Here is a 24027-nt window from a genome sequence, read left to right on the forward strand (position 1 = left end):
GCTTAATTAGAGCCTACGCAGAGGTGGCTGCCCGAATCGGCCGATCGAGGGCTTGAAGAAGTTCAGCAGCACTTTTTCAAGACCAGGTGTTGTGACCCAGATGTCCATCACAGTTACAAAGGCTGTGTTAATACTCCTGCTGGCTGCAAATAATAATAATTAATATTCTGAAGACCAAATGGAAAAGCATTACACAGAGCCAGTGCTTTCCTGTCCTTCATTGTACAGAGGCTCTGAACCACTGGAGCTAAACACCATTAAGAGGATGTATCACAATAGTGAGCAGATGCTCGAAAATCGCTCTGTTATGTACACAATGAATTCTGGCCTCGTGTACAAGACAAACATGGAAAGTAATGAGAAAATAGGCCTGCATCACTGATACCCTTGCATAAAATTAACAAACTTATCACACTGACACAGATCAGTAATTCAGTCGCTCGTGCCGCACAGTATCAGACGAGTGTGTCTCAGCACGAGGAGCTTTGTTTTGCTGTGAAGTCCTTTTAATGTGGTTTTCTGAGAGGCTGCACAAAGGCAGATGTATGGAAAGAATATATGCTGTTACCATCTCTGGCGGATAATGAAAAGGCCTCACAACACAAGAGGAATACTACTTCAAAACCTGTCTGAAGTCCTTTCCCTCCGCAGGCAAAGTCATAAACACTTGCATTTCACATTCTTTTAGATCTGGCTCTGCTTGTCATGAAGGTAGACAATGTTTTGAAGATTTTGAAGTTGGTTTATAGTGAAGAAGACATTGGTGGGAGTTAAATTAAAAGCTTTTCACCAAGCTTCTTCTCCTCCCTCCTTAACCGGTGAGGAGGTGGCAGATAATGCGTTTATTCATCCCAAGAAGCCGATACTGTACATGGAGGAGCTTATTTACTGTAGGCACAAAGGCTGAAAAAGCCCCAAGACTGAAAACTGACCATTGGGGCGTCTGAACTCCCTGACAGTCAAGTGGAGACAAGACAAGACAGAGAGGACATTATGTAACTGGATGAGCATCGGGGCGTTTTCTTTCTAATTGGGATGATTATGAATGCAAGGGGGGCCAGAAGGCCAGCTGAGCTCGGCGGTTGCCCTCGTGCTCTCTCCTCCAGGGGCCTGCACTGCCTCGTCGAGCTGGGGGCCAAATCAATGGCTGCAGCTGGGTCTCCTCCAAACATTATCGCTCCCTCCACGGGAGATGGCGGCTGCCTTATTGAAATAAATGGCTGTTCACTTTAACAGCTGCGAGGTGCACAAGCGAGGGGACGGTGTGACGCGATGATCTATGATGTAATGTTCAACTGTTCGAACCCTGAGTGTGCAGTGTTGATTGCAAATGGTAAACGCATTACAATGCACAAACCCCTGATGGTTATTTCATATGCAGCCTTCATCCAGTGCTTATGCCAAGTGGGTTTTTTTTTTCACTTTAAGAGCAGATCAATTCAGTTAGTTGTATTATTGGCATTCAGAGTGTAATGTGTCTCATAAAGCGTTATTTGCTCAACCTATATAAGCTAAAATCACTCCAGCAGTCAACTTAGGTGCTAATATGTGTTGCAGAGGAGGCTACGTTTGTCACAGTACACTAATCTGGGAAACCACAAGTTCACTGTAAACACATAGTTCATGGAGGTGTGTGGCTTTTTCACAGATCCTCAAGCTCTTACTCACACTACTACAGCTGTCGTGTACCTCCCACTGCTCAGGCTCCGACTAATCCGGCCTGTGATCTAAGCTGATGCGCAGCTCTGATTTACGATGACTTTCAGTATGACTGGAGTTTTACAACGTGCTTGTTTCACAGTCCTACGCTAGCCCAGATACAGATACAAAGCAAACCTTAAATTACTTGCGGTAAAATGCAGAACAGCTGAGACAATCCAAGTACAGCAGACGTACAGTTGTCGTATCCAAGGTGACAATCTTGGCTGATATTGCCAAAAGCAATTTGTCAAAGGATTCGCTGTGTGATTAGCATTATGCAGAACAAATAACCGATCGACGGCAGATCAAACATGTAGTTACAGCAGGCTTTGGCTTGTAGTACATCAGCTTCTACTCCTGGATTAGTGAGCGAGTCTAAACTCCTCTGGTTTTGCAATATGATTAATGGAAACAAACTGGCAAAATGTTCGACGAAGCTGCTCAACAGCGTTTAATCCTGAAGCTTTGTGAGACAAGGTTTTATTTGCAGCGATACGTTTTTAATAAAATCTTTGCAGTTATGTAAATTTAGCTTTTCTTTTCCCAGACATGCCACCATGGTTTGCAGACATATTCTCCCTGTCCAGCTAAATGTAGGACCTGCTCATGGCACCTGCAGCTCGCTCAGATTTCTGAGAGGTGACTCAGGTTTACTTCCTAATTAAAGAAAACAAGTTTGACTTTACTGTCCTCTTTTTCTACGTTCCGTTTTCTTCTCTTTCATCCTCCCCCTTTGCTACCCTGCAGGATTTCTCATAGGAATCTGCTTCTCATTCTCCAAATGTCAGCATCAAGTGTTCCTTTTCTGCTGGTGCTGGTGTGTTGTCTGCACTCTTTTAATTAAAATTCTTGTTTTGTAGTTGCTCTCCTTCTCCAGCTTGTTTTTCTTCTCTTGCTTTCTTGTGCAGCCCTTTTTTCCCCTCGTCTGTTTAAAGGTTAGTCCGTGTGGGTGGACTAATGCATTTCTCTTATATTCCTTCCTCATGCTTTTGTGTGGTGTGTTGCTCCTGAGAGTTAGTTGAGCTTTGGTGTATCTAAGAAGATCCGGAGACATTCACATGCCAGGAGAATGTCTTGTATTTTAGAGTCCTGCCATGTTTCATCTGTCGAGGCGGTTTCCCTCTGTCGCTGTTTTCCCAGAGGTCTCTGCTTTGCTCGCCCTCACGTTCAACTCCCCGAAATTCAGGCAGTCACTGAGAATATGACAGGATGGTTTCAGTTCTGCCAAGGAGCTTTGACCTCTATTCTTCTTTACCTTTTATTGTTAAAATCGCACACCTTGGAGTCTTAGCCTTTAGTCAGACTCTGGCACAAACCCTGGTCACCTGCTGATGCCTGGTTTGCAAATGTTATACTATAAATAAGCACTATGGTAGTGTCATAGTTAAAGACTGTGGCCATCCTTTACTAATTGTCGCATACTTTGTATGAGGATGTGCTCCTCATGCTGTGCTCTGCTGTGCTCACTTTCTATCTCTCTGAGCTGCCAGTGTGGCTGCACTCTGTCGGATCTGGGTTTGACACAATGTATGTACTGTACATCATCTTTCAGTCAAACCTGTAAATAGATGTCATCAAATCACGGAGCCCCTGACTTCTGAAACTTTGTCAGCTGGCTCCAGCATAATGAGAATCTGCTCACGAGGCATCAGATTGCCTTTTTGACGTGCTCCGTCAAGCGAGTGGAAATGGAGTAATTATTCATACACTTGTCTAAATGATGGAATGACGGGGGTGAGGAGCTACAACGTGTGTTTGGTTTGTAAATGAGCACACAAGAACCTTGGGGAGAGTATTTCTTTAGTATCTCCTGTGAGATAGAGTATTATGATGTAATGAAGGAAGAGACTGGAAATGCCAACTTCTCCTCTAAATGGCCAGAAAACACAACAACAGACTGGAAGAGCCCTGGAGTATCTTTAATGTGTGTATGCTTGAAGTGAAGGAAAGCAAGTCACCGGGGGGATCTAAAGGTGGAGAGACACGGTGGAGAGAAGATCTGAAGAGGGAAAGAGTCAAAGTGACATGGCAACTGAGAAAGACCTAAAAGAGGCAAGCCTCCGGGTGTGCAAACTGCTGCAGAGGGATTAATGATGCCAGGTCAGACCCTTAAGCTTGTTTACAAAGAGACATGGCTGTTCTCCCTTCCGCTGCCTTCCTCAGTCATGCTGGGGGCCACAAACCAATGCTTGAAACCACACTACCCAGCATGCTTCAGTGTATGTGCTGAGTGCATCCTAAAAAATATGGCAGATGCGACAGAAGCCAGGTGGATGAGAAACGCAGCCGTGGTACAGTAGGTGCATGTGAAGGACGGAGAGGAGAACAGGTGAGCTGTAAAGGGCTCATTCACCCGACACATTTAGACCTACCAACTAGGACGCAGGTGTAGCGCCTGTGGAAACAGACGGCGTAGCTATATGTAGGCACAGCGGTGGATTTGCCTCTTACGTAACCTTGACCGCGCTGAGTCCACGCTGAGCGTAGTAGCTCTGATCTCCTGGTGAAAAGATGGACAGCTCAAAGTTACTACAGTACAGTGTTATTCATGAAAAGCTCAAGCAAGCTCTAAACACACTCTGATACGCTCAGCGGGCAAACGACATTGACCCCGTGGCCAGGCGCTGTGGTATCCCTTTCCAGGAGCTGTTTTTAACCGAGAGCGCCTCCTTATTTAGCCGAGGCGCTACTCTAGTTGACCTGTGACCCTCTCATCACTAGACTGGCTGCTCTACTGCGCTATTTTAATATAGGACGCTATCAAATCCACTCAGGCAGCCTCGTGTTGTCAGTGAGTCTTTTGCAGGCTCTTCAATAAATGCATGTCCTTGCTTGCCCTGTTTCACATTTATAATCAATAATCATAAATAAAAAAACTGTGCTTTGACCTCAATTGCATTTATGAGCTCTGCTGTCAGTCATGCGTCAGCTGTGTTAGAAACCAGATAAAACTGCCGTCAGCTTGACGAGCAGACAGTGGGCAAATAAAGCAATCCCGCGACTCGGCAGGGTCAAAAACCTGGCACGACTCAAAGAGCAACAACCTGCTGTTGGCGGTGTTTACTCAAAACTCTGCGCCCCGCCGGTGCCGGGCGGACAGACACGTCAACGCGCGCTAAGTGCAGCACCCACAGGATAAACTCCCCTCCGCTCCTTTGCCTAGCAACGCGTCGCCGTGACAGCTTACATCAGCGTCTCGCCGGCGGACCCCTCGGTTTTAAAGCTTTCAGCGTCTGTAAATGGGCGGAGGCAAAGCGCGGCGCGTGGAGAGGTGACAGCAGGCTCTGAGAGGCCTCTGAGCGACAGCGGTGTGGGTGCCTGGACAGTAAAGCGTGGTTTTGTATGAAGGTATGTAACTGTAAAAACAGACAGATTCAGTTAATAACCTCCCTCTCATGCAGCCTGTTGTCTCTGCTAATAGTTAGGATTTATCACAGCCATGGACGTTTGTGTCATTGACATTAGATTATCTCTCAAGGGGTAATTGACACTACAACACACTACACTAATTGTTTCACACCAGCTAACTGATTAAAAAATACCTAATTATCCACCGTTTAATTTCCTTTGTTCATTTTTCAAACAAAAAGATTGAGTTGTAGATTTTGTTAATTATGTTTTGGTTTTATTGTACTGAGACAAACTCATAAAAATACTAGTTGTCATTAAGCTCATTATTAAGGGACATTGTGTATGTTTAAAAAGTTTAAATGAAGCCTGAGCTCGAAAACCTTGAAGCCATGTACATTCTGTGTATAATTGCTCTCTAAATGCCCAAATAGAAAGCTAATTTGTGCCTTTTAGGGGTCGTGTGGCAGTGGGTGTTTTGGAGTTTAGGGTTAACGCCTGCCTTGCTCATTCGTCTTGCTAGGGGGGAAGGTTTTACAGCCACTGAGTTTTCCCCTCCGCTCTCTCATGGCACATTGACTAATGCGGCCGCTCCAGTGCCAACCCCCCACAACCAATACTCTGTCTCTTAGGACCTTGTTAGCCATGGGCCTGCAGTGACCCACACGCCTTCGCCTTTTCTTCATTTTCCTTTTTCTAACTGCTTGGTTGAGTAACAAGGAGCATTTGTTTTTGCACGTCTAGTAATACATAAGAAACTAGAATTTAGTAGTAGTTATTTATGCCCCATATACACAATGCAGACACAAAGCCCACTGACCCCCCACTGAGTCCACCCACCACCACCTCCAGCTCCCTCCTCACCAATCGATAAAGCTCTAAAAAACACCTGAATGGTTGCAGCCTCGCTGCTACTGCTTCTTTCAGCTCTTGGAGTCACTGTTTTAGTTTGTGTTTATGTGTGGCTAATTCATTATAGTTCAGATGTTCTATATTCAGATTTTCACACACTGGGTTAGGTACTCGGATGTCAGCTTCTCTTTTGAGTTTTGTTTCTTTAATTCACTCTTTCTTGCAGCACGCTGCCTCTCTCTCCATCACTCGGACCACCTCAATAAGCATCTAGTAGGCTTCCTCAGCTCTCAGCTGACCACTGAGCCTCCCAGCCGGAGCAGCGTGGGGTTAAGTGGCTTGTAGAACACAACCTCAGCTGCAGCTGATGATGGAGGAGGGATGTATTTGCTTTCCCCAACTAGTCTGAGACGTGAACTCCTTGACCCCCTTTTTCCTCAGTGGCCACAGTGCAGCAGTGGAAGCTCGTTTCACTGCATCACAGAAAAACAATGAGTATAGATTTACATTTTCTCGTTGCTTAAATTAGGCCGGGAATGGAAACAACCTTCAAAATACAATATTAATATTACCACTGAGAGACCAAGCAGTTTTTGACCACTGATACCTCACCACCCAGGGCTCAGTGGGACAGCAATAATCATTATTTGGCCCCAGACCCTGAGTTGGTCAATGTGTAACATGCCTCAGAGCCCAGCGAAGTCTATGTCTGACAGTTGCTTGGCCCTGAAGAGGGCGTAAGCGATGCTTTGCTGGCAATTTGTTTTGCAGTCTGAGCTATTGAATAAGTAGTGTAGCAGTGGGCACCGTCATGCTCCACGAGCTTCCCGTTCAATTTGTTGTATCAGCACAGATTTCCTCCCTCTGGAGGAGGAGTGTGCTTCCTTCCTCGTGAAACCAATTTGATGTGCGTCTTCATACGAAATCCATTTATGGAGCCAAGATAAATTTTTAAACAGCTGACAATTCCACACAATTACATTCGCCCTGTGCCTGTTTTGTGCAGCGGGAAGCATTAATGCGCTGTGTTCTGATAGTGTAAACACACTAACAGGTTGTTCGTCCTGTATTTCTGCCATTGGTTGCCTTCCACCAAATATGAGCATATGTCAGGACAAACCATTCTCCCTTTAATAACCATTATCTCCTCTTAAACCTGTGTTTAATAGAAGAAGTTACTGTTTCTACACAATAAATGCTTTTACTAATTGATTTTGTGTGTAGAAAGCTTTCAAATGAAACACAATCTTCACTCATCTTCAGTCATTTTATCCTTGTAGGAGACGCATTATGTCGAGATTTTTTCATAGCTTGACATTCGTTCTGTCTTCTGAAAACAGTTGGAAAACTAATCTGAAACAAATTTGAGTGTGAGAAAAACAGATGCATTAATTTTATTCAGCTTTTCATACGCGTATGTTATTTTTGCTCGCTTCGACCTGTTCGAGCTTTTAAAATCGATGCAATCGCATCCGACTCATTAAGCTGTCAACACAGTAATACCTCTTACAGTAAACATAGAGTCGCTGCTCTGTTGCACACCAAGGTCTCTCTGGTGAATAGACTCATATAAATCATTTAAAATAATCAAAACAACCACTAGAGCAAAAACACAGCAATGGATGCAAGTACAGTATACACATAAATATTTAAACACAGCCTCCCTGTTAACTGGCTTTACTCTCTGCTGGGATAAATTCACCTGACTCCCTATTGATAGCATTACTGTATGTCCCATTCTTTTCCAAACAGCATTCATGGAGTTCTAATGTCTTAGAAAAATAAAGTTGAACAGCAGTCAAGTGGAATACAGTGAAACTAAATGCAAGAGGGTATTTAGTGACTTTAAAGCCACCATTCATCCAGTTTCAAACATTATGAAACAGCAAAACAAAATCCAGCTTTGAATAACAAGCGAGTGATTACCACAGTCCTGAGCTGAGTCTAAAACTCCCCGTCGGACAGTCTGCTTTGTCGGGGCAAATCCAGACTTCCCACTGCACAGCAGGTGTTTTAATTCAGCACTGGATCTTCTTGCCAACGGCTCAGCCACTACAGTAGGAGGAAGACAATGCTGCCAAATGACTTTTTCCTTCTCATTATAGTGCCATCACTTACAGTTTGGATACTGTGAATGAGTGAACCACTACATTTATTTTTGGAAAAGTAGTCACATAAAAGTGGCTGCAGTTATCTCTAGGCAATGAAAATGTAATGTAAATGAATAGTCTATGCTCATTAAATTAATAACATACACTGAATACAATTACAGTATGTTCCCATTTACAACATGTGAAAATGTAATTCTCTAAGATTACACAGTAAATAGTACATTTTTTTATGTGGATAGAAATTTGTGAATTATTAATAGGCAAAAACCCAGTTTGTGTGTTTGTGGGTGTCTTTGTTTTCAAAACATACAGTATAGGGGAAATTTTATTATTTCACATTATGATATTGCACAAAGACAAAGGAGGTGAGCCAGTGAGAGGACGACTGCAAGGAGAGTGAAGGAAGTGGATGAGAAATGAGTATTAGGTCAGGAAAGGCTGAATGTGCAGAAGGTGGGAGGAAGCAGGGAACGATAAGGAGATGGGGAAGAGGAAAGCAGACGAAAACGTACGCACAGTCAGTGGATGAAAGGGAGAGCGAGGGAACAGAGACGGGTATTCGTCAGCTGCCGAGGATGAAACTTTGCTAGATGATGGCCTCTCATCACAGACTAAGGGGCTGCTGCTGCCAACGATGTGTTCTGGACAGAATGGTTATACTGGGAATGTGAAACGTTTGTGTCTGTGTGTGTGTGTGTGTGTGTGAGACTTGAGATAGTGCCTAACAGAATTGTCTTTTCTAGTTAGTGTTTTTTTGGATCACAACACACATTCATTTGATCATAAAGCCCAGTTCCATCACTCCACAGAAAAAACTGGAGGAGACTGTAATCCCTGTTCTGCTGCGTTTCAGGTTTTACTGTACATCACCTGAAACCAGTTAAAATGGAGGTGGTGATGCTTACCTTATTATTTAGGTAATTAATATGGGAATACTGTGATGATGCAGTGTCGTGGGAATAATGTACAGTTCTTCAGTGTCTTTGCTTCCTGCCATCTCTTTCTAACCTTCCTCCGACCAGGTCTTTGCGCCCTGAGATTCCTCCTCCTTTTCCTGTTTCTCACGCTCTCCCCTGATGTTTTGGCTCTCATTTTATCTCTTTCTCTTGCTCACTTCTCTCGGTCTGTCCATTAGCTGCATGGCACAGTAAGCCTTGGAGCAGATTCCCTTTTGCCTGCTGCCCTCCTCCATGTGTCACGTCACATTGAAAGAGACTGAGGCTAAATTTGTCCCATATAGCACCCTGAACTGTTCCACTTGGAGGTTTTTGGTCCATCTTGTATTTTCCTGTTAACCCTCATAATTGGACGAATTCAGACTGATTAATCATAAAATAACATAATTAATAATGGGATTACAATTACCCCCTGCCACAAATGTACAACTTTTTAAGATAAGCAGGCTGAAAAACTGGCTGTTGGTTCATTTGTATTTTAGTTTTAAACTGCTTTGCCCCAAGCCTTTAACATAATTTTTTCCCAGCTGTGACTTTGAAAATATATGTTGAGACTGTCCCCTTATAAAATTAACCTCATAGGTCGATTGTAAAAACAGCCATTTAGGCACTCCTTTATTCAGTCCAAGCATAATTGTTGATCCTTTAGTCTGACTTCACTGTGATTCACTATTACACTGAGCAGCATAACATCATTGTTTAATGTGCTTTTCCAGCACAAGGGGAAATAAAAGAAACCGTTTCAAGGTTTGATTAGAAAAAACTGTCATAATTGCTATAAAGCTGTACAAGAAACACGTGTGGTTTAGATGGTGTTTAATAAATTGATTCATAACAATTTGAAAGAAGCTGAGGAGGATACATTTTCAATCTTACCTTCTAGGCATTTGCATAATTGCACTGGAATAATTATTCAAATATCTTCATATTTATTCTCAAGGAAAATTTAGAACTGCCTTGAGAATTCACAGATTCAGTGTTTTTCATTATAACATATTTGGCTAAATTAATGGGTGTTTATGCCAAGCCCCACGGTATTTTGTTAGTATCATTGTGCGATATATCAGAATCATTATTGTGGCTAATGAAAATAATAATATTCTAGATTTGATGATGGGGTGGATACGTGGAGGATTTCATCCAAATAAACAATTTGTTTGAGACACAAATGTGGAGACAACTAAGTAAAATAAGAGTAATAAAAGTGACAAACAGGGTCTTCTGTTCTGTTAACATGAATATTTGCAAGTCAACGTACTTATGATGCTTTATTATCCCTGTATACATGAACATAAATATTCTCACGGCTACAAGAGGCCGTTGAGGAGGATCTGTCAAGATAAGGGCATAGGAAATACACTGATGGAAGTTATTGTTATTTCAGGTAAAAGCCTCTTCGTAGACATCTTATCGCACAAGGCGTCAGGGAGGCCAGGTTTCATCCCCATTCAGCCTCCTCATACGACCTGTCACACAGCTCTCCATCACCTTGAGTGCTAAACAAATACGGCGCTGGAATGGCCATGGTTGGGCCGTTTGAAAGCTGTAGTGGCACTTGCAATATAGCCAGTGGTTCACTTTTCACTCAACATAAAGCGAAATGTTCATTACCATGATGGACACTGGGAAAACATCATTCAAACACTATCCAAAGCCGGTCTCTGAATCCTAACACCAACTAAGAATATCTGCAGCCTCCGCGCTTCCTTTGAACTGCACGTCTAGCAGCAGCAACCTTTCATTACAGTGTGAATTGACAATGAGGGGTCTTGAAATCGGGGATGGTTAGCGTGGGCGGCTACACGTTAAGCACAAGTCCCTGCAATCACACCGGTGGTCCATTAAATCCATTTATCTGCAATATATTTATAGGGCATCTTGAATTGGGGTCTCGAGGCAGGTGATGAGGGGGGTGGGGAGGCCTGTCCTGGCTACTGCTGGTTAATGCATGAATACACAAGCTTTATCACAAGTCCAGCAGCTTTGGACTAGAGAATGTCAGCGCAATTAAGGATGGGAGGCAGGCAGAAGGAAAGAAACGCAACGAAACGCAGCACCTATCTGCAGATTGCAGGCCGAGCTGGGGAACACGGGCGGCTCGGTGAAGGTTCCAGCTCGAGCATCTATTCATTCCTTAATCACCTCCACTACTCATTAGGGTCGTCTTTTGTTCCAGGCGTCGCTTTTTCCTAAGCTGTGCCAGCGGATAAAATATTGCAGGCTCTGAAGAGAGTAGAGCTTGGGGAACCCCATTAAACGGTGACAGAGAGAGGAAGGAAAACGAGGAGGTGAAAAGACGAGGTGGAGGTGGTGGAGTCAGTCAGCTGAGGAAGGAGCAGGGACTCGGGAGAGAGGGGTGGCGACGCGGACGTGAGATAAAGAGAGAGAACTGTCTGACCATGACAACTTGTAATTCCTCTCGAGGACCATTACAATACGGGAAGATTTCAATCATAACCACATGTAGTTCGCCTCATTACAGCTGTGAACGCTTGAATTACCTCTACAATAATCTCCACAAACCTGAACTCTGTGAATGTAGAGCAGAGCAGCACAGTCCTGTAACTGGAGGGAGATTGCTGGCTTCATTCAATCAGTCTCCTCGTTAATAGAGCACAGGAACCTATTCCTGCAGTGTAAAGGCACAGAGGTCCTCCATGAGAGGAAGTCTTTCATTAGCATGAGATTACGCCTACTGTACATAATGTGATCCACCAATGGTGCCTCTACTTATTGGGCATGTGATTGTGTCAGCACTTCAAAGTCTTGACAACTAACAGAACAAAACTTGAGTTGTTCGGATCTAAAGTTAAAAACTGATTTGAGTTTATTGCACTTGTTTACCAAAACATGAACGCAAGAAACTAGCTGACTACCCAGCATGCATTGCTTTAGCAGGTAAAATTCTTATAATTCCTAGGGTTTGTACAGTATAGTTCAGGAAAACAGATGTAAAAATGGATTTTGTTTTTGGCCTCCACCTTAAGTTTAATCACCTTTGACAACAAAGAGTAATTGAAGGAGTCACTGATGGCCTGATATTAATGGTGGCGCAGGTGTCTTCCTGCCCGTGTCTTCTCTGGTTAACTTCACTAACATGCATCTTTTAAAATACACAACATAATTAGTTCAAATGACGAGTATGCTGTGATTCAGCTCAGTTGAGAAGGAAGAACAGCAGGGGGAGTGGGGGGTTGCTGACAAAGGCCGAGTCCTCCATGTTTGACAGGTTTGACTGCAACCAACCACGTAAAGGTTAACAAGGAGAACAAAGCATCCACGTAGTGCAAGAGCCTGTTATCAGGTGCCAATAACAGCTTCAACCCTTTATTCATAATATACTGTACAGTAAATCTGAAGATCAAATACATACAGTACCATCCAACAGGATTATAACATTCCACTAAAAGAGCTGGTTGGGACTTTATGGTTGCGAATATGTTATCTGTACTGTTCCTTTATGTAAATGGGACACAAGGCGCTCTTATGGAGCCACAACCCCATGGAATGTAAGCTGCGCTATAAATCATACAGTAGAAACAGGGTCTACACATGTTCTGATTCATTTGACAAGTGACAGACATAATTAGCTGCTGAATGTGAGGTAGTTTATGAGTTGAGACTGTCTGCTTGTTTGCTTCAACACGGGTGATAACGTCGGCGTGATCCAGCTCCTCTCAGTTGCGATGCATATTTTCTTCTAGAATAACAGTTTGACAGTGGTTGTAACTACATTCCTGCCACTGCTCCCTGTTTGGCAAGGATACGGTGATTTGGATAATTATGCCATTACAAAGCCACATGGGGTACAACAGTTCCAGTCTCTGGGCCAAATCGTTGTTTATTCCATCGCAACTGAATTACCTTGTGTGCTCGGCCGGTTAATCTGCTTATCATTGATAAAGTGAATTCGAGTGTGGTGGTGAGAAAATGGAACAAAGTCATAATGTGTGATAAATACTCAGCGGTCAGATATCTAACCTGGTAGAGATGAGATGATGTTGTATGTTGTCTACTGCTTAATCTTCTTGCTGGCATGTAAGAAAATTAGTAAAAAGCGAGCAGATGGAAGGTGAAAGAGGAAGTAACTGCTTATCTCAATTCCCTTATCTATTACCCCCAACATGAATTATAAGAAGAGCTTTGTAGGGAGCTCCACTCTGATTCAAGGTGCAGCATGAGCAGCAGAGCCAACAATGGAGATTGTGTTTCTGATTGTTTCTACACGTCTGTCAGCATCATGAGATGAAGTACAGTATTTCATCCCATGGTTTTCTCTGAGCGTCTACTGTGTGGAGGGTTTATTCCAGTACTGTACCTCAAATATTTTCTGTTACGGCCCCCCTGCAGGAAGAATTAAACATTTTGCGCCCCCCTCCCCCCTCAGAATTTGATAAAAAGCTAAATTTGTTTCAGCTTTTAGATTCAAACCTATGACATTAGCGTGAGCAGCATAATGTGCTCGTTATCCTCCTTTATATACTGTAGTTTCAGTTCAGCACTCGCTTGTTTACTGAAGTATCGTTCACAAAGTGGGACTATTGTTGGGAATATTCGTCACGTTTTCACAAAAAAAAAACTCCAGGACTTATCAGTGTGGTTGGGGTGTAATGTCTTTAAGTGATGCCTTAACTTATTTGGCTGCATGCTCTTCGCTGCCAACACTTTTAGGCACAGTAAACATACCGGTCTTTCCTCGTCTTCCGCTGTAGTCGCAGTGAAGCCTATCGCTACATAAGCTTTGTCATATTTCCTTGTCTTAAATTTCGAGAGACTTACTGTACGTTTGTCTCATTTTCTCCATCTGTCTCCACCTTTCTTTATATCCCAGTTAAATCAGTGGTTTATTATCTGCACTTTATATGTCCAGCTCTGTGATGTGTCTTATTCAGTACTAATAACTACCTTCGCCTCACTATTTAAGAAACACTGGTTTATTCGAATGGAGTCAGCCGAGGTAATGACTGAGTCATTGTGATGCTATTGCAGCAGGCTTGAATGTTCAGAATGCTAAATACAGTGATCCTAACAACAGTACATTCCATTATCAAACTGATAATGGAAATGCTTTTATAGATGGGATGTATACGTACACAGAGACAAACACTGCAGTGTCTGAAGGCCGGAACATTTTCTCTGCCTGCTTTGTACTTTTAGGAGGAAAAACACGCAATTGATTTAGCAGGGAGGAAAAACACTATGATGTTTGTAGCCCAGCAAGAGTTAATGGCTTCTTCTAGCTACATCTAAAACTGCGTAGAAGGAGACATCAAGGAAGGGCTTTAGTCGAGATGCTGCATCTGATTTTGATGCTAGTTTGATGAGTCCACACGCTTCTGATTAAGCTCCAAAAAGATGCAGTACTGTTTTAGTCAAGTGCAGAAATTCCTCTTCCACTTTACCCTTCTCAGTTCCTGAACTTTGCACAAGGCACGATGCAGAGGTGGTGAGGCAGGTACAGTAGGAGGCAAAAGCATATGTACAGCTTTAGAAAATGCCGTTTGTTCACTCTCACCAATCACCTGAGCTGCGGACAGGCATCTGGGCTGTTATCTGCAGTCCTCCTCTCTCGACAGCCATGATTACTAATCTCGCCATAATGGCAGCACCACCCCGAGACCTGCAGCTCTTTACCCAAACACATCTGTGTTCAATTACTGCAAATAAGTCAGCCAGTAACAGGGTCTTAATAGGTGGGTGGTGGACTGATGGCAGAGGGAAGAGGAGGAGGAGGAGGTCAGAGAGGAGCAGAGGCTGAGCGTGAAATGGAAGAGATGCACTTTGCTGCAGTGCGACTATCACTCAAACAGAATAATGAATCCTGGAGGAAAGTTTTACCAACCACAAGCCGCTCCGTTTCAAAAGGTGAAGCTCTTTTTTTTTTTTTTTTTTTGCAAATGTGACTTTGAAGGGGAGCCACTTGATGCATCTGTGGGCAGAAATGGACGGATGTGACATAGCCGTTTTAGCGAAGCCTTCTCTGTGAGCTGACCCAAAGCGATGCATTCAATGAGCATCCGCTGCTGGGAACTAAAACTATATTAGGAGCCACTGAGCCCCTCCAGAAATCAAATCACACTTTGGTCATAAAAATGCTAATACGTCGGCGCGTATGCAGCAGCCTCTCGGAGACGCGACTCTGTTTGCGCGCCTGCATGTGTTCCGGCTTGTATGTGTTTCTCCCCGGAGACGGCAGCTGTGTTGATGAATGGGAAGCTACTGTGAAGTTCGTACAGTGTGAGGAGTGAGTGGTGAGAGTTCATTATGTTTGTACTAAGAGGGATGGGGCCAGTTTGATCGCGTGCTGTGTAGCATTAATCATTTTGCATCTGTTTCCTGCACACATGTATCAAGAAAACTTCTTTCTTTGAACTCATGTTGCATTTTCATATTGTCTACAATATCATCCTCACTTCTTACAATCAGCTCCTAGATTAACAGTGCGTGTCTGTTCTTCTCCTAGATCCATCTCCCCACACAAGGCAGAAGCCGCCGGCCACTGACCTCTGCTACAAGACTGACATCAGCAGCCTGATGGACTTCAACTCTCCGGACGCCTCCCTCGACAAAGGTGAGGCTTGATCCGAGGCGCTCTTCTGCTGCTATGGAGGCTGTTGTGGCTGTGTTGATGCAAAGCACAGCTGATAAACACTTATTTGCATCTACAAACACAATTTCCACCCAATAAATCCACAACAGCCTGAGTGTCTTTAGCGAGGTTTGATTCTGGGTTGAGCAATAGTAGCACTCTGCAGTCATTAGCGTCTCCCCCGTCTCAGCACTTGCTGCTTGCACCTGTTGCTGGAAAAACAGCAAGCTTCCGGCACTGGAGAGGCTCTTTAAAGCTGCCAAGTTCATGAAGGATCTTTAGTATCGCCCAGACAACCCCCAGGTGCCCTTTTTTCATCAGAGTGTCTTGTTTCAGGGTTTTTGCTTCTTTCCCCTCTCTTCCTCTTCAGTCTGTCTACTGTGATGCTCCCAGGTTGATTGTAACAACACAACAAGGTTGATCCTTTTGAGTTACAACCAAGCTAAAAACCCTCATACTTGTATAAGTACTTGGGTAATGTATTGGCTGGAAAAATGCACAAACATGAGTGAACAACTCTGCAATGACCGAAGGCACATACATCACCACTAGTTTCATCATGATGAGCACAGGGGCTGTTATCAGCTAAATTCGTCTCAGAGATGCAGGGAAGGTGGTAAACAAACAAACAAACAGTGAGCACTGTGTCATTAGGAAGACAGGTGCTGCTTCTGCGCATTAACCGGTAATGGTGTCACCAGGTGGGTGCAGCCTGGCGAGTGAGACGGCGAAAATAGGAAGGTCAGTGCAAGAAAAAGTCAAACGGAAATAAATGGACTGAGGAGGAAAGGACACAGAAGGAGAGGGAGGGATAGAGGGAGAAGGGGATAAAGTGCAAGGTGAAAGACTGTCTAGGGACACGGTGCTGCCTACGTACGGTGTATTCTGATCAACAGGGGAAGACTCAACCAAGGCTAGTACAGACACCACAAAGCAAAACAACTGTAAAAGCTGAGAGACACTTTAATCTCCTCCAGCAACAATATTCAGGGCGCTTCTAATTTACACACAGTTACAATTACACAAATTCAGGGGTCAGCTGTGCTTATGTCAGAATGACAGAAATGCACAAAATAGTCAAACTAGATATTGGGTGTGTTGAAATCACCATACAGTAGTTGGGTTTACAGTAGATGTGCTCATGTGGGGTAACAATCCTGCAGTCGATTTAGGCAGTCGCTCAAATTACTATAGACAACAATGCAAGGTTGTCATAGAGGGCGTGTGTTTGCACAAATGTCAAACACTGTGTTGCAACATAGACAAAGGTTTTTTTTGTCTGTGTGTGTGTGTGTGTGTGTGTGTGTGTGTGTGTGTTTGGCCTTTTCATTAATGGCTACTCAGAGGCTGAAATAGACAAAGGCAGTGGATCAGCAGTCTGACCGTCCATTGAGTCACACAACTTCATTAAGAGCAGATGCTGAAAAGTGGATTCGAAAGGTCAGAAAGTCAAAAAGTTGCATTTCAGGACGTTTAGGCTTCATTTCAGCACTAATCAGTAGATCCCCAGGAAATGATTTTATTTCAGTTAAGTTTTATTCGGTTTCACAGCTACATTGTAGTTTAGATCCAGAGCTGTCTGCCTGTACTTCTGCTCTATTCATTACATAATATTTGTGAACAAGTGTAAGTCTACCATAGACGTAGCATCTCATTAGTTTGAGTTGCATAGCAGTGTGTGTCTGCTGTAAGACTTTGTGATGTGGACCATTAATTCAAAATTGCCAGGTTTGAGATGGTGTGAAATTCTTGGTGTTAGCTGTGTCTTTAGGTAATGGAGCAGAAGCAGTGAATGTGCACTTATGACCTTCACCTGATTCCTCAGCGGCCTATAATCTGCTACAGTAGTAATAGTATCACCGCTAGTATCACTGCAGCAGATTTAGGTGGAAGCCTTTTAATGATATGTCAATTACACTGCATGTAAAGTAAACTTGGGGCGAGTAGCGGCACTTTTATGGATGCTCGTCACTGTACCTGCCTGTGAGTTACAGCTTTAATGCGCTATGGGACTTTTGAGCTACACAAATCAAAAGTCATTTTTAAAAATGGATTTTCACATAAATTGCACGACCAGAAGTTAAACACTATAAAATAAAATATATACTTTACTCTCTGGCCACTTAATGCAAGCATCTCTGCCATCGATCCTGCCTTCACATGGTTATAATTCCTGCTGTCAGAAGAAGCTGTCAAAGGGAATAATTCTAATACATGTTTATTATGAGGAAAACACAGCTGGCAGTATATTAAAAGGTCATTCTAATGTTTTGGCTACCATATCTAAAATGAAAGAGAAAACAAATGAAGCATGGTTTGTTCTCTACCTAAATTATTGTCGACACAATGCGGCCAACTGATTGAGCAGTACATGTACCTTCTGTCTGTCCTTCAAATAGCTGTTAAAGTGGCCCAATGGCAGCTGAACTGAGCTGGCACACACAGGTGGACTGGCAGTAGAGGTGACGAGTTGAGAGGGGGAGAAGGAGAGAGCTGAGTGGATCGAGCGCCGGCGGTTCCCTTCCGATTGAAGGCTGGAAGGTGTGAGAACAGAAGCCTTCAAAGGAATAGAGGAAAGAAGCGTCTTTACTTTGGTCTCACCGTTACATTTATTCCCTTTTGTGCTGCAGTGACGTCACTGTTTTACGCGTAGACTGGCGGGTTGATGTTGTCCGGGCAGCTCTGCGTGGTCGTCCGTCCTTCGCACTGTGAACAGTGGCTGCATCCATTGATTTGTATTTAAGGAGCGACTCTCTCAGCTCATCACCTGAGGGCGTCCCACACCTCAGGAGCATGAACATGGACGCTACGGGCAAATCACGCGCATAACCTGGTTAGTATTGATAATTCCACCTAAGCCACTTAAGTAAACACTGTTACTCTTGCCTTTAGAGCTACATGTAGCACAAAAAGCTACTGTAATTTACTGTTGTTCTCCAGTCCCAGTGGTGTGATTTGATGCAGTGTAAATAGGCGGCGTGTGCCAAGTTCTTTTAATTAGAAACCCAACAGACCTGCTGATTAGTACTTTATCTTCATACGGGTCTGTGCCTGAGCGGCAGCTGGACCACTTCCTGGTTACCTTATACGACGCCAGCTTGTCCCAGCAGATCTGGAACAATAATAGCGTAATGAACATGTTGTAGTCGTCTCGCGAACTAACAGAGGTGCTCCAGGTTGTAATGGAGTATGCGAGACTCCTCCGTCTCCCCAGGTTGGAAGCTTAGCGGCGTAATGATGATAACGGCAGCCTCCTGCTGGCGTAACCTTGATTTTGGTCTTTAATCACACGTCAGAAAGCGTCGTCTTCTAGGTCGGCCCGCGTTTCAGCAGCTGCTGCCATTATTCCCCAGGCTTTAGAATCTCACCAGCACAATTCTTTAAATAACTTCGCCACCCACAGCTTCACATAACAAACAGCGCTCCCTATGCAGGTTTCTGTAACGAAGTCGTTGCTGAGCCTCCTCTCATCATCTTAAACCACTGGGTGCTCTGCAGAGCCCCACCATGTCCTCAATAACCGCGTGTAGCTGCTGCGGGCCTTCTCTGCGCCGCCTTCTTTTCACGAGGCCTTTGTTGCGATATCATAAAATGGGCTGGTGACTGTAGCAGGAAAATAAGCCCCAACAAAAATCAATGCCCGGATTCCAATTGTGTGCTGCCACATCGCTGCTTTCTGCTGAGTGTTCTTTGTGGGTTGTGATGAAGTGAAATCCGTCTGCTGGACAAGATGCAGCAGCTGGTGGCTCACGCTGTACCTTTGGCTTTTAATCTGCTGCGTGTCTCTAGGTTTAGAGACGCATTCAGTTTCCTCACTTTGTCCATTACAGGCCTGTGTGGAAACAATGGACAATAGATGATATTCTTCAGGTGCTTGATTAAGAGAGAGAGAGTGAGTGAGAGAGAGAGAGCGAGAGAGAGCGCTGGTGCATTGAGTGATTCTCAAATGTCACACTGTGCAGAGGAGACGATCAAGATTCCATCTGTTTTTGTTGAGCAACAGACATTAAAGGCGCTTCAGCGTGTAAATGCGGAGATGCTGTCTGAATGTCCTGGTATTTCCTGCCTGTGCCCACGGTCTGTGATTTGCTATAGCACGTGCCTCTCGGCTCGGTGGAGAGTCAGAGGCTCCAATGAGCCGTGTAATAAAAGGTGGTTCAGCAGCCAGCGTTTAATTCTTGCACATTTTTGAGTGTAATTAATTGCATCTCGCAGCCAGAAGCAGGTTCTGAAACCTAATTGTATAAGGTCATGTCTAAATGATGTGACTTTATTGATTAATGCAGCGTGAGACGAACTGGACGGATCCTCTGGCCTCCTGTTACTGCAGCACAGCAGCACCTAAACATGCATATTAAACAATACAGACTATTGAGAAAGCAAATATTTAGAATAGTATGAATTAAATACGTAGTTTAATTTCTAACAATACTTTCTGATTTAGTTTGGCACACAAAAGACACAGCAGAGAACCCTGGTGGGCTCCTAATTAATAAGGGAAGAAAGGGAAATAACTTTAAGGAATAATTTTGTTCGCCTTTTATATAAGTATTTTATTCTGTTGCTTCTGCCTTTTCTGTGACTAATTCTATGTCTACTTAAATTGTAGAGCTTCTACTAATGGTCCAGCTCCTCGCGCTGCTGATTTTAAGAGGTTTTATCTTTTCCTCCCAGGCGGCTGAATAAATCCTAATTAATGCATGTGCTTATCAACCTTTAGAAATCAGGGTTTCAGGCCTGACTCACTCGCACATCATCAGTCCTGCCACGACCTGACTGCCTTCAGCAATATGTCACTGCGAGGGCTGCGTCAACGCCCGGTGGAGAGTCTGTTTGCTTAATCCCCCACATGAAGTGGAGAAATGACAGAAATGCAGTTAGAGGAAAATGCGTCCTCATTAGCAACCTGAACGAGGCACTCAAACACACGGGGTTGAGGCGGAAACACACCTGTTGCGATTCCAACGCTTCCTTTTAAAGGTGTTGCCTCGCTGAGACCTCAGGCAGGTCAGCGGCTGACGCGCCGTAACTATGGAGCCTGTCGGGGTTGAACTGCTCACCTGCCTGCAGCGAGGCTCCTCCCCTGGGAAAACGATGACGACAGCCCAGCTGGGATCCTCCTCCTCCATTCGCAGTGAAGCGCCTGAGTACGGGGGAGGGGCTGGGTGTTGCTGTGTCACCGAAGCCGTGGGAGCAGCCTTGAACAGGTTCGCAGACAGAAGGACACGGCGGCTGGATGAGTTTCCTGGTGTTTACCCAGTCTGAGTTCACTGGGGGGAACAAATAGAAATGGTCAAAGTCTGAGCAAGAAGCACTTGGGAGGACCAGGACTTTTGGATTTTGTCTCCGTGGGCGTCCAGAAAGTTTCCAGCACACACCTGACAGATCCTGGAACCCTCTAGAAACCCCCCCTCGGAGGAGGGGATGAAGTCAGACGGGGAGCGGAGGCTCTCTGGTGAGTGAGTGAAAACCCTTTGCTCGTTCAGACTGCAATACAAAGTAGGGTTCAGTCTTATAATAAATAGAGATGTGTTTTTAGCTTCAGGATGTTCACGTGTTGCCAGGTGTCAGGTCTGATGGTGAGTCACCCAGTCGGCCTCTGGTGCGGAGCCGTTGGGAGACTTTAACCCGCGCTGACCTCAGACTAGTTGTTATTGTTTGATCACGGAGACAGCGTCTGTCAGTCGTGCTCAATGCCGCTTTGACTCTTTTTCCAGCTGACTGGAGAAGTTCCAGATCCGCGTTTTCCGGCTTCTGCAGAGATACAGCACGAGTGACTTTGAAACCATGAAGCGTGAGGCTGTTAACGGTTGATGAACCTTAATCTGAGCTTTTTCTGGGCAACTTCGAGGCGGTTGGAAGACATTTTGCCATCTGTCAGGGAGGATTCGAGCAGTGAGCTTTCTCTCCAAACAGCTGTTTTTTTGTGTGATAAAGGCTCTGGTATGTTTCTAGTGTAAACACTGGTCTGGTGTGGGTGCAGATCTTTTTTTTCCCAAATGCACGTTTTGCAAAAATGCAAACCATCAGCAGCTGTCAACTGGTTTCCCAGCTCTAGCTGAGTGTTCCCTCTTTGTGGGTTTAGTTCACCTGCCCTTCACCAGAATAAAGCCTCTAGAACTTCAGTAACCCGTGGAAAGACACAGCGCTCTGTGTGTTTGTCGAGCGTGTATTGTGTTGTAACCCTAACCTCAAGCTGTGGCGGTGACACAACGTAGTGCAAAGCCGAACCCCCTCCCCCTGAGGCTTGGTGCGCTCGTGTACTGTACGTACTGCTGATTGTGCTTACTCACGTTTCTCTGTCCGACTCCGCTAAGGCTGCAGAACCGTGTGCTCTCTGTTCCTAACTAGGACTTGATATTTGTCATGCAGCCAAAACTGCTTGTAACCATAGCAGCGAGGTATGTTTACTCATATAGTACCTGCTTCAGGCAGAATATTAAAGGTATTACAGACCTGGGGGTTTGATCACCACAAGAACCCCCAGTGGGTGGCTCAGTAGATCTGCACACACGGCCACTCGCTGACCTACCTGTACAGAATGTGTATCCATACAACTGTATGGTGGCCAAAACATCAGCCACTCGTAATTAATAATAATAAACATTGTAGTAGTATCACTTTTTTGACACTGACTGAAATTGTGGCCTTGTTAAAGGAATATTTGTGTCATAGCTGTACCTAATATAAGGGTGTGTGTGTGTGCGCGCGTGTGTGTGTGCGCGCGTGTGTGTGTGCGCGCGTGTGTGTGTGCGCGCGTGTGTGTGTGCGCGCGTGTGTGCGCGCGTGCGTGCGTGCGTGCGTGCGTGCGTGCGTGCGTGTGTGTGTGGATGTTTTGGAACCAGGCTCAGTTTGACAGCATAATTACAGTAACAGCTGAGTTGGGTCCTAGCTGTGTAATTGTCTCCTTTCACTGACAGCAGGTGAATGCAGCGGGCGACTCCCTTGGGTGCTGCACTACAGTAGCTGGTTTCTGCCTGTTATGACACACACAGAAGCTAAAGATGCAGCAGCACCTGCCAAAGACATTGATAAACCAAATATAATTATCATAAGACCTGCCGAGTCAGATTTGCTACTACTTTGTTTGAGGTTGGACTGATTGGAACCTTTGTTGTTTCATCTGTTGTTCAGTTCTAGTCATGCTTTCAAGCTCACTAATGTGTCACATTCTCCATATTTTGTTGAGAAGAGGAACAATAGAGGCAGGAATCAACATAAGCATGGGTAGTTTCGGCCCTATTGGAAAATTTGGTATTTAGCAGATTTCACAAAGCTGAGATATTTTGCTTTTTTTTAAACTGATATCACCGTAGTCATTAAGTTCAAATGTCTTCATAGTTGAAGTAGAAATCTTCACTGACACTGTACATGGATTAATATACGCTTTACTGATGAAACGTCAGACGTGACACAGCGTCAGTTCATTTTTTGCACCAGTGGTGGTTTTATTTTAATGACATACACCAGGAATGGACACAAAACACCTCTTAGTTCGTCATCTACAGAGCTGCTAACCCAACTACTGTAACAGATTTCTTCTTTTTCCTCCAGTCCTGGAATCTGTCGCCAAAACACCGCTTGTTTATTGTTCCTCTGGCATCAGAAGTTGTTGGTTTGTTATCTACTTGACTCCCACTCATGCACAATAAGACTCTCTCTGAAAATAACAGTTGATTTGTTTGCCTAATACAAAACGCGGTGAACAATAACAGCTCGCTGTTATCAACCAGGAACAAAATCTAGCGGAAACAGATGTTAAAAAAACAAGGTAATGTTTCGGGCATGTGTGTGTTTACAGACACTGTTTCCTATCACGCCTGAATGGAATACACTTTCCTGTTCGAATCAGGAATTCTGCACAGCTCGCCAGCAGCAATTACAGCCCGGTATGATGCAACCAATTAATATTCTCATCATCTCTGGCATGAGCTGCACGGATTGGAACCAGAACCAGTCGCCCCTATCTGGAGGAGGCATCTCAGGAAAGCACCATTCTATACAGCACCAACTTCGGCTGCCGTCAAAACAAAGTGGCCATTTCCCAAAATAAACAGACGGCGCAGGTTTCAACGATGGCAGTGACACAGCAGCGTTTATTGGCCCCCTGAATGCCTACTTAGTGTACACGCAGCACTGGAGGACGATGAATAGCGCAGAGCTAATAAGCAGCTCACGGGGGAGGACAGGCGTCGGCCTGCCCCTTCATAATCACCTCTGCGATACAGCGCCCACTCTGGCTCGTGCACTGTCTCCGTCTCCTCCAGTTTTGCCGTAACGGCTCCCTCCTCGCATCCTCTGCCTGAGCGGTTATCCCTCAGGACCCCGGCGGCACCTCTCGCAGTTTCACTGAAACTCCGCTGCTAATCTCTGTGACGGAGGAATTCGTAAAGCCGCCCGGTGTTTGTCGGCCCGTCTGCAGCTGTAGACGGGCACAATCTCGCTGTTTGCGGTTCCGCGTCATAGACAG

The 24027-nt window shown here is 44.6% G+C and overlaps 1 protein-coding gene across 2 annotated transcripts in view; it reads left to right on the top strand.

The window, feature by feature from the left end:
• kazna (kazrin, periplakin interacting protein a) overlaps nucleotides 1-24027 on the top strand; it is an 86714-nt gene that overhangs the window by 45955 nt on the left and 16732 nt on the right. For both annotated transcript variants that reach the window (XM_029155562.3, XM_029155563.3), the window contains exon 4: nucleotides 15432-15539. In XM_029155562.3, coding sequence (XP_029011395.2) covers nucleotides 15432-15539 — 108 coding nt within the window. The remainder of the gene's footprint in view (nucleotides 1-15431; nucleotides 15540-24027) is intronic.

This window comes from Betta splendens, chromosome 7 (assembly GCF_900634795.4).
Source record: "Betta splendens chromosome 7, fBetSpl5.4, whole genome shotgun sequence".
Lineage (NCBI taxonomy): Eukaryota > Metazoa > Chordata > Actinopteri > Anabantiformes > Osphronemidae > Betta > Betta splendens.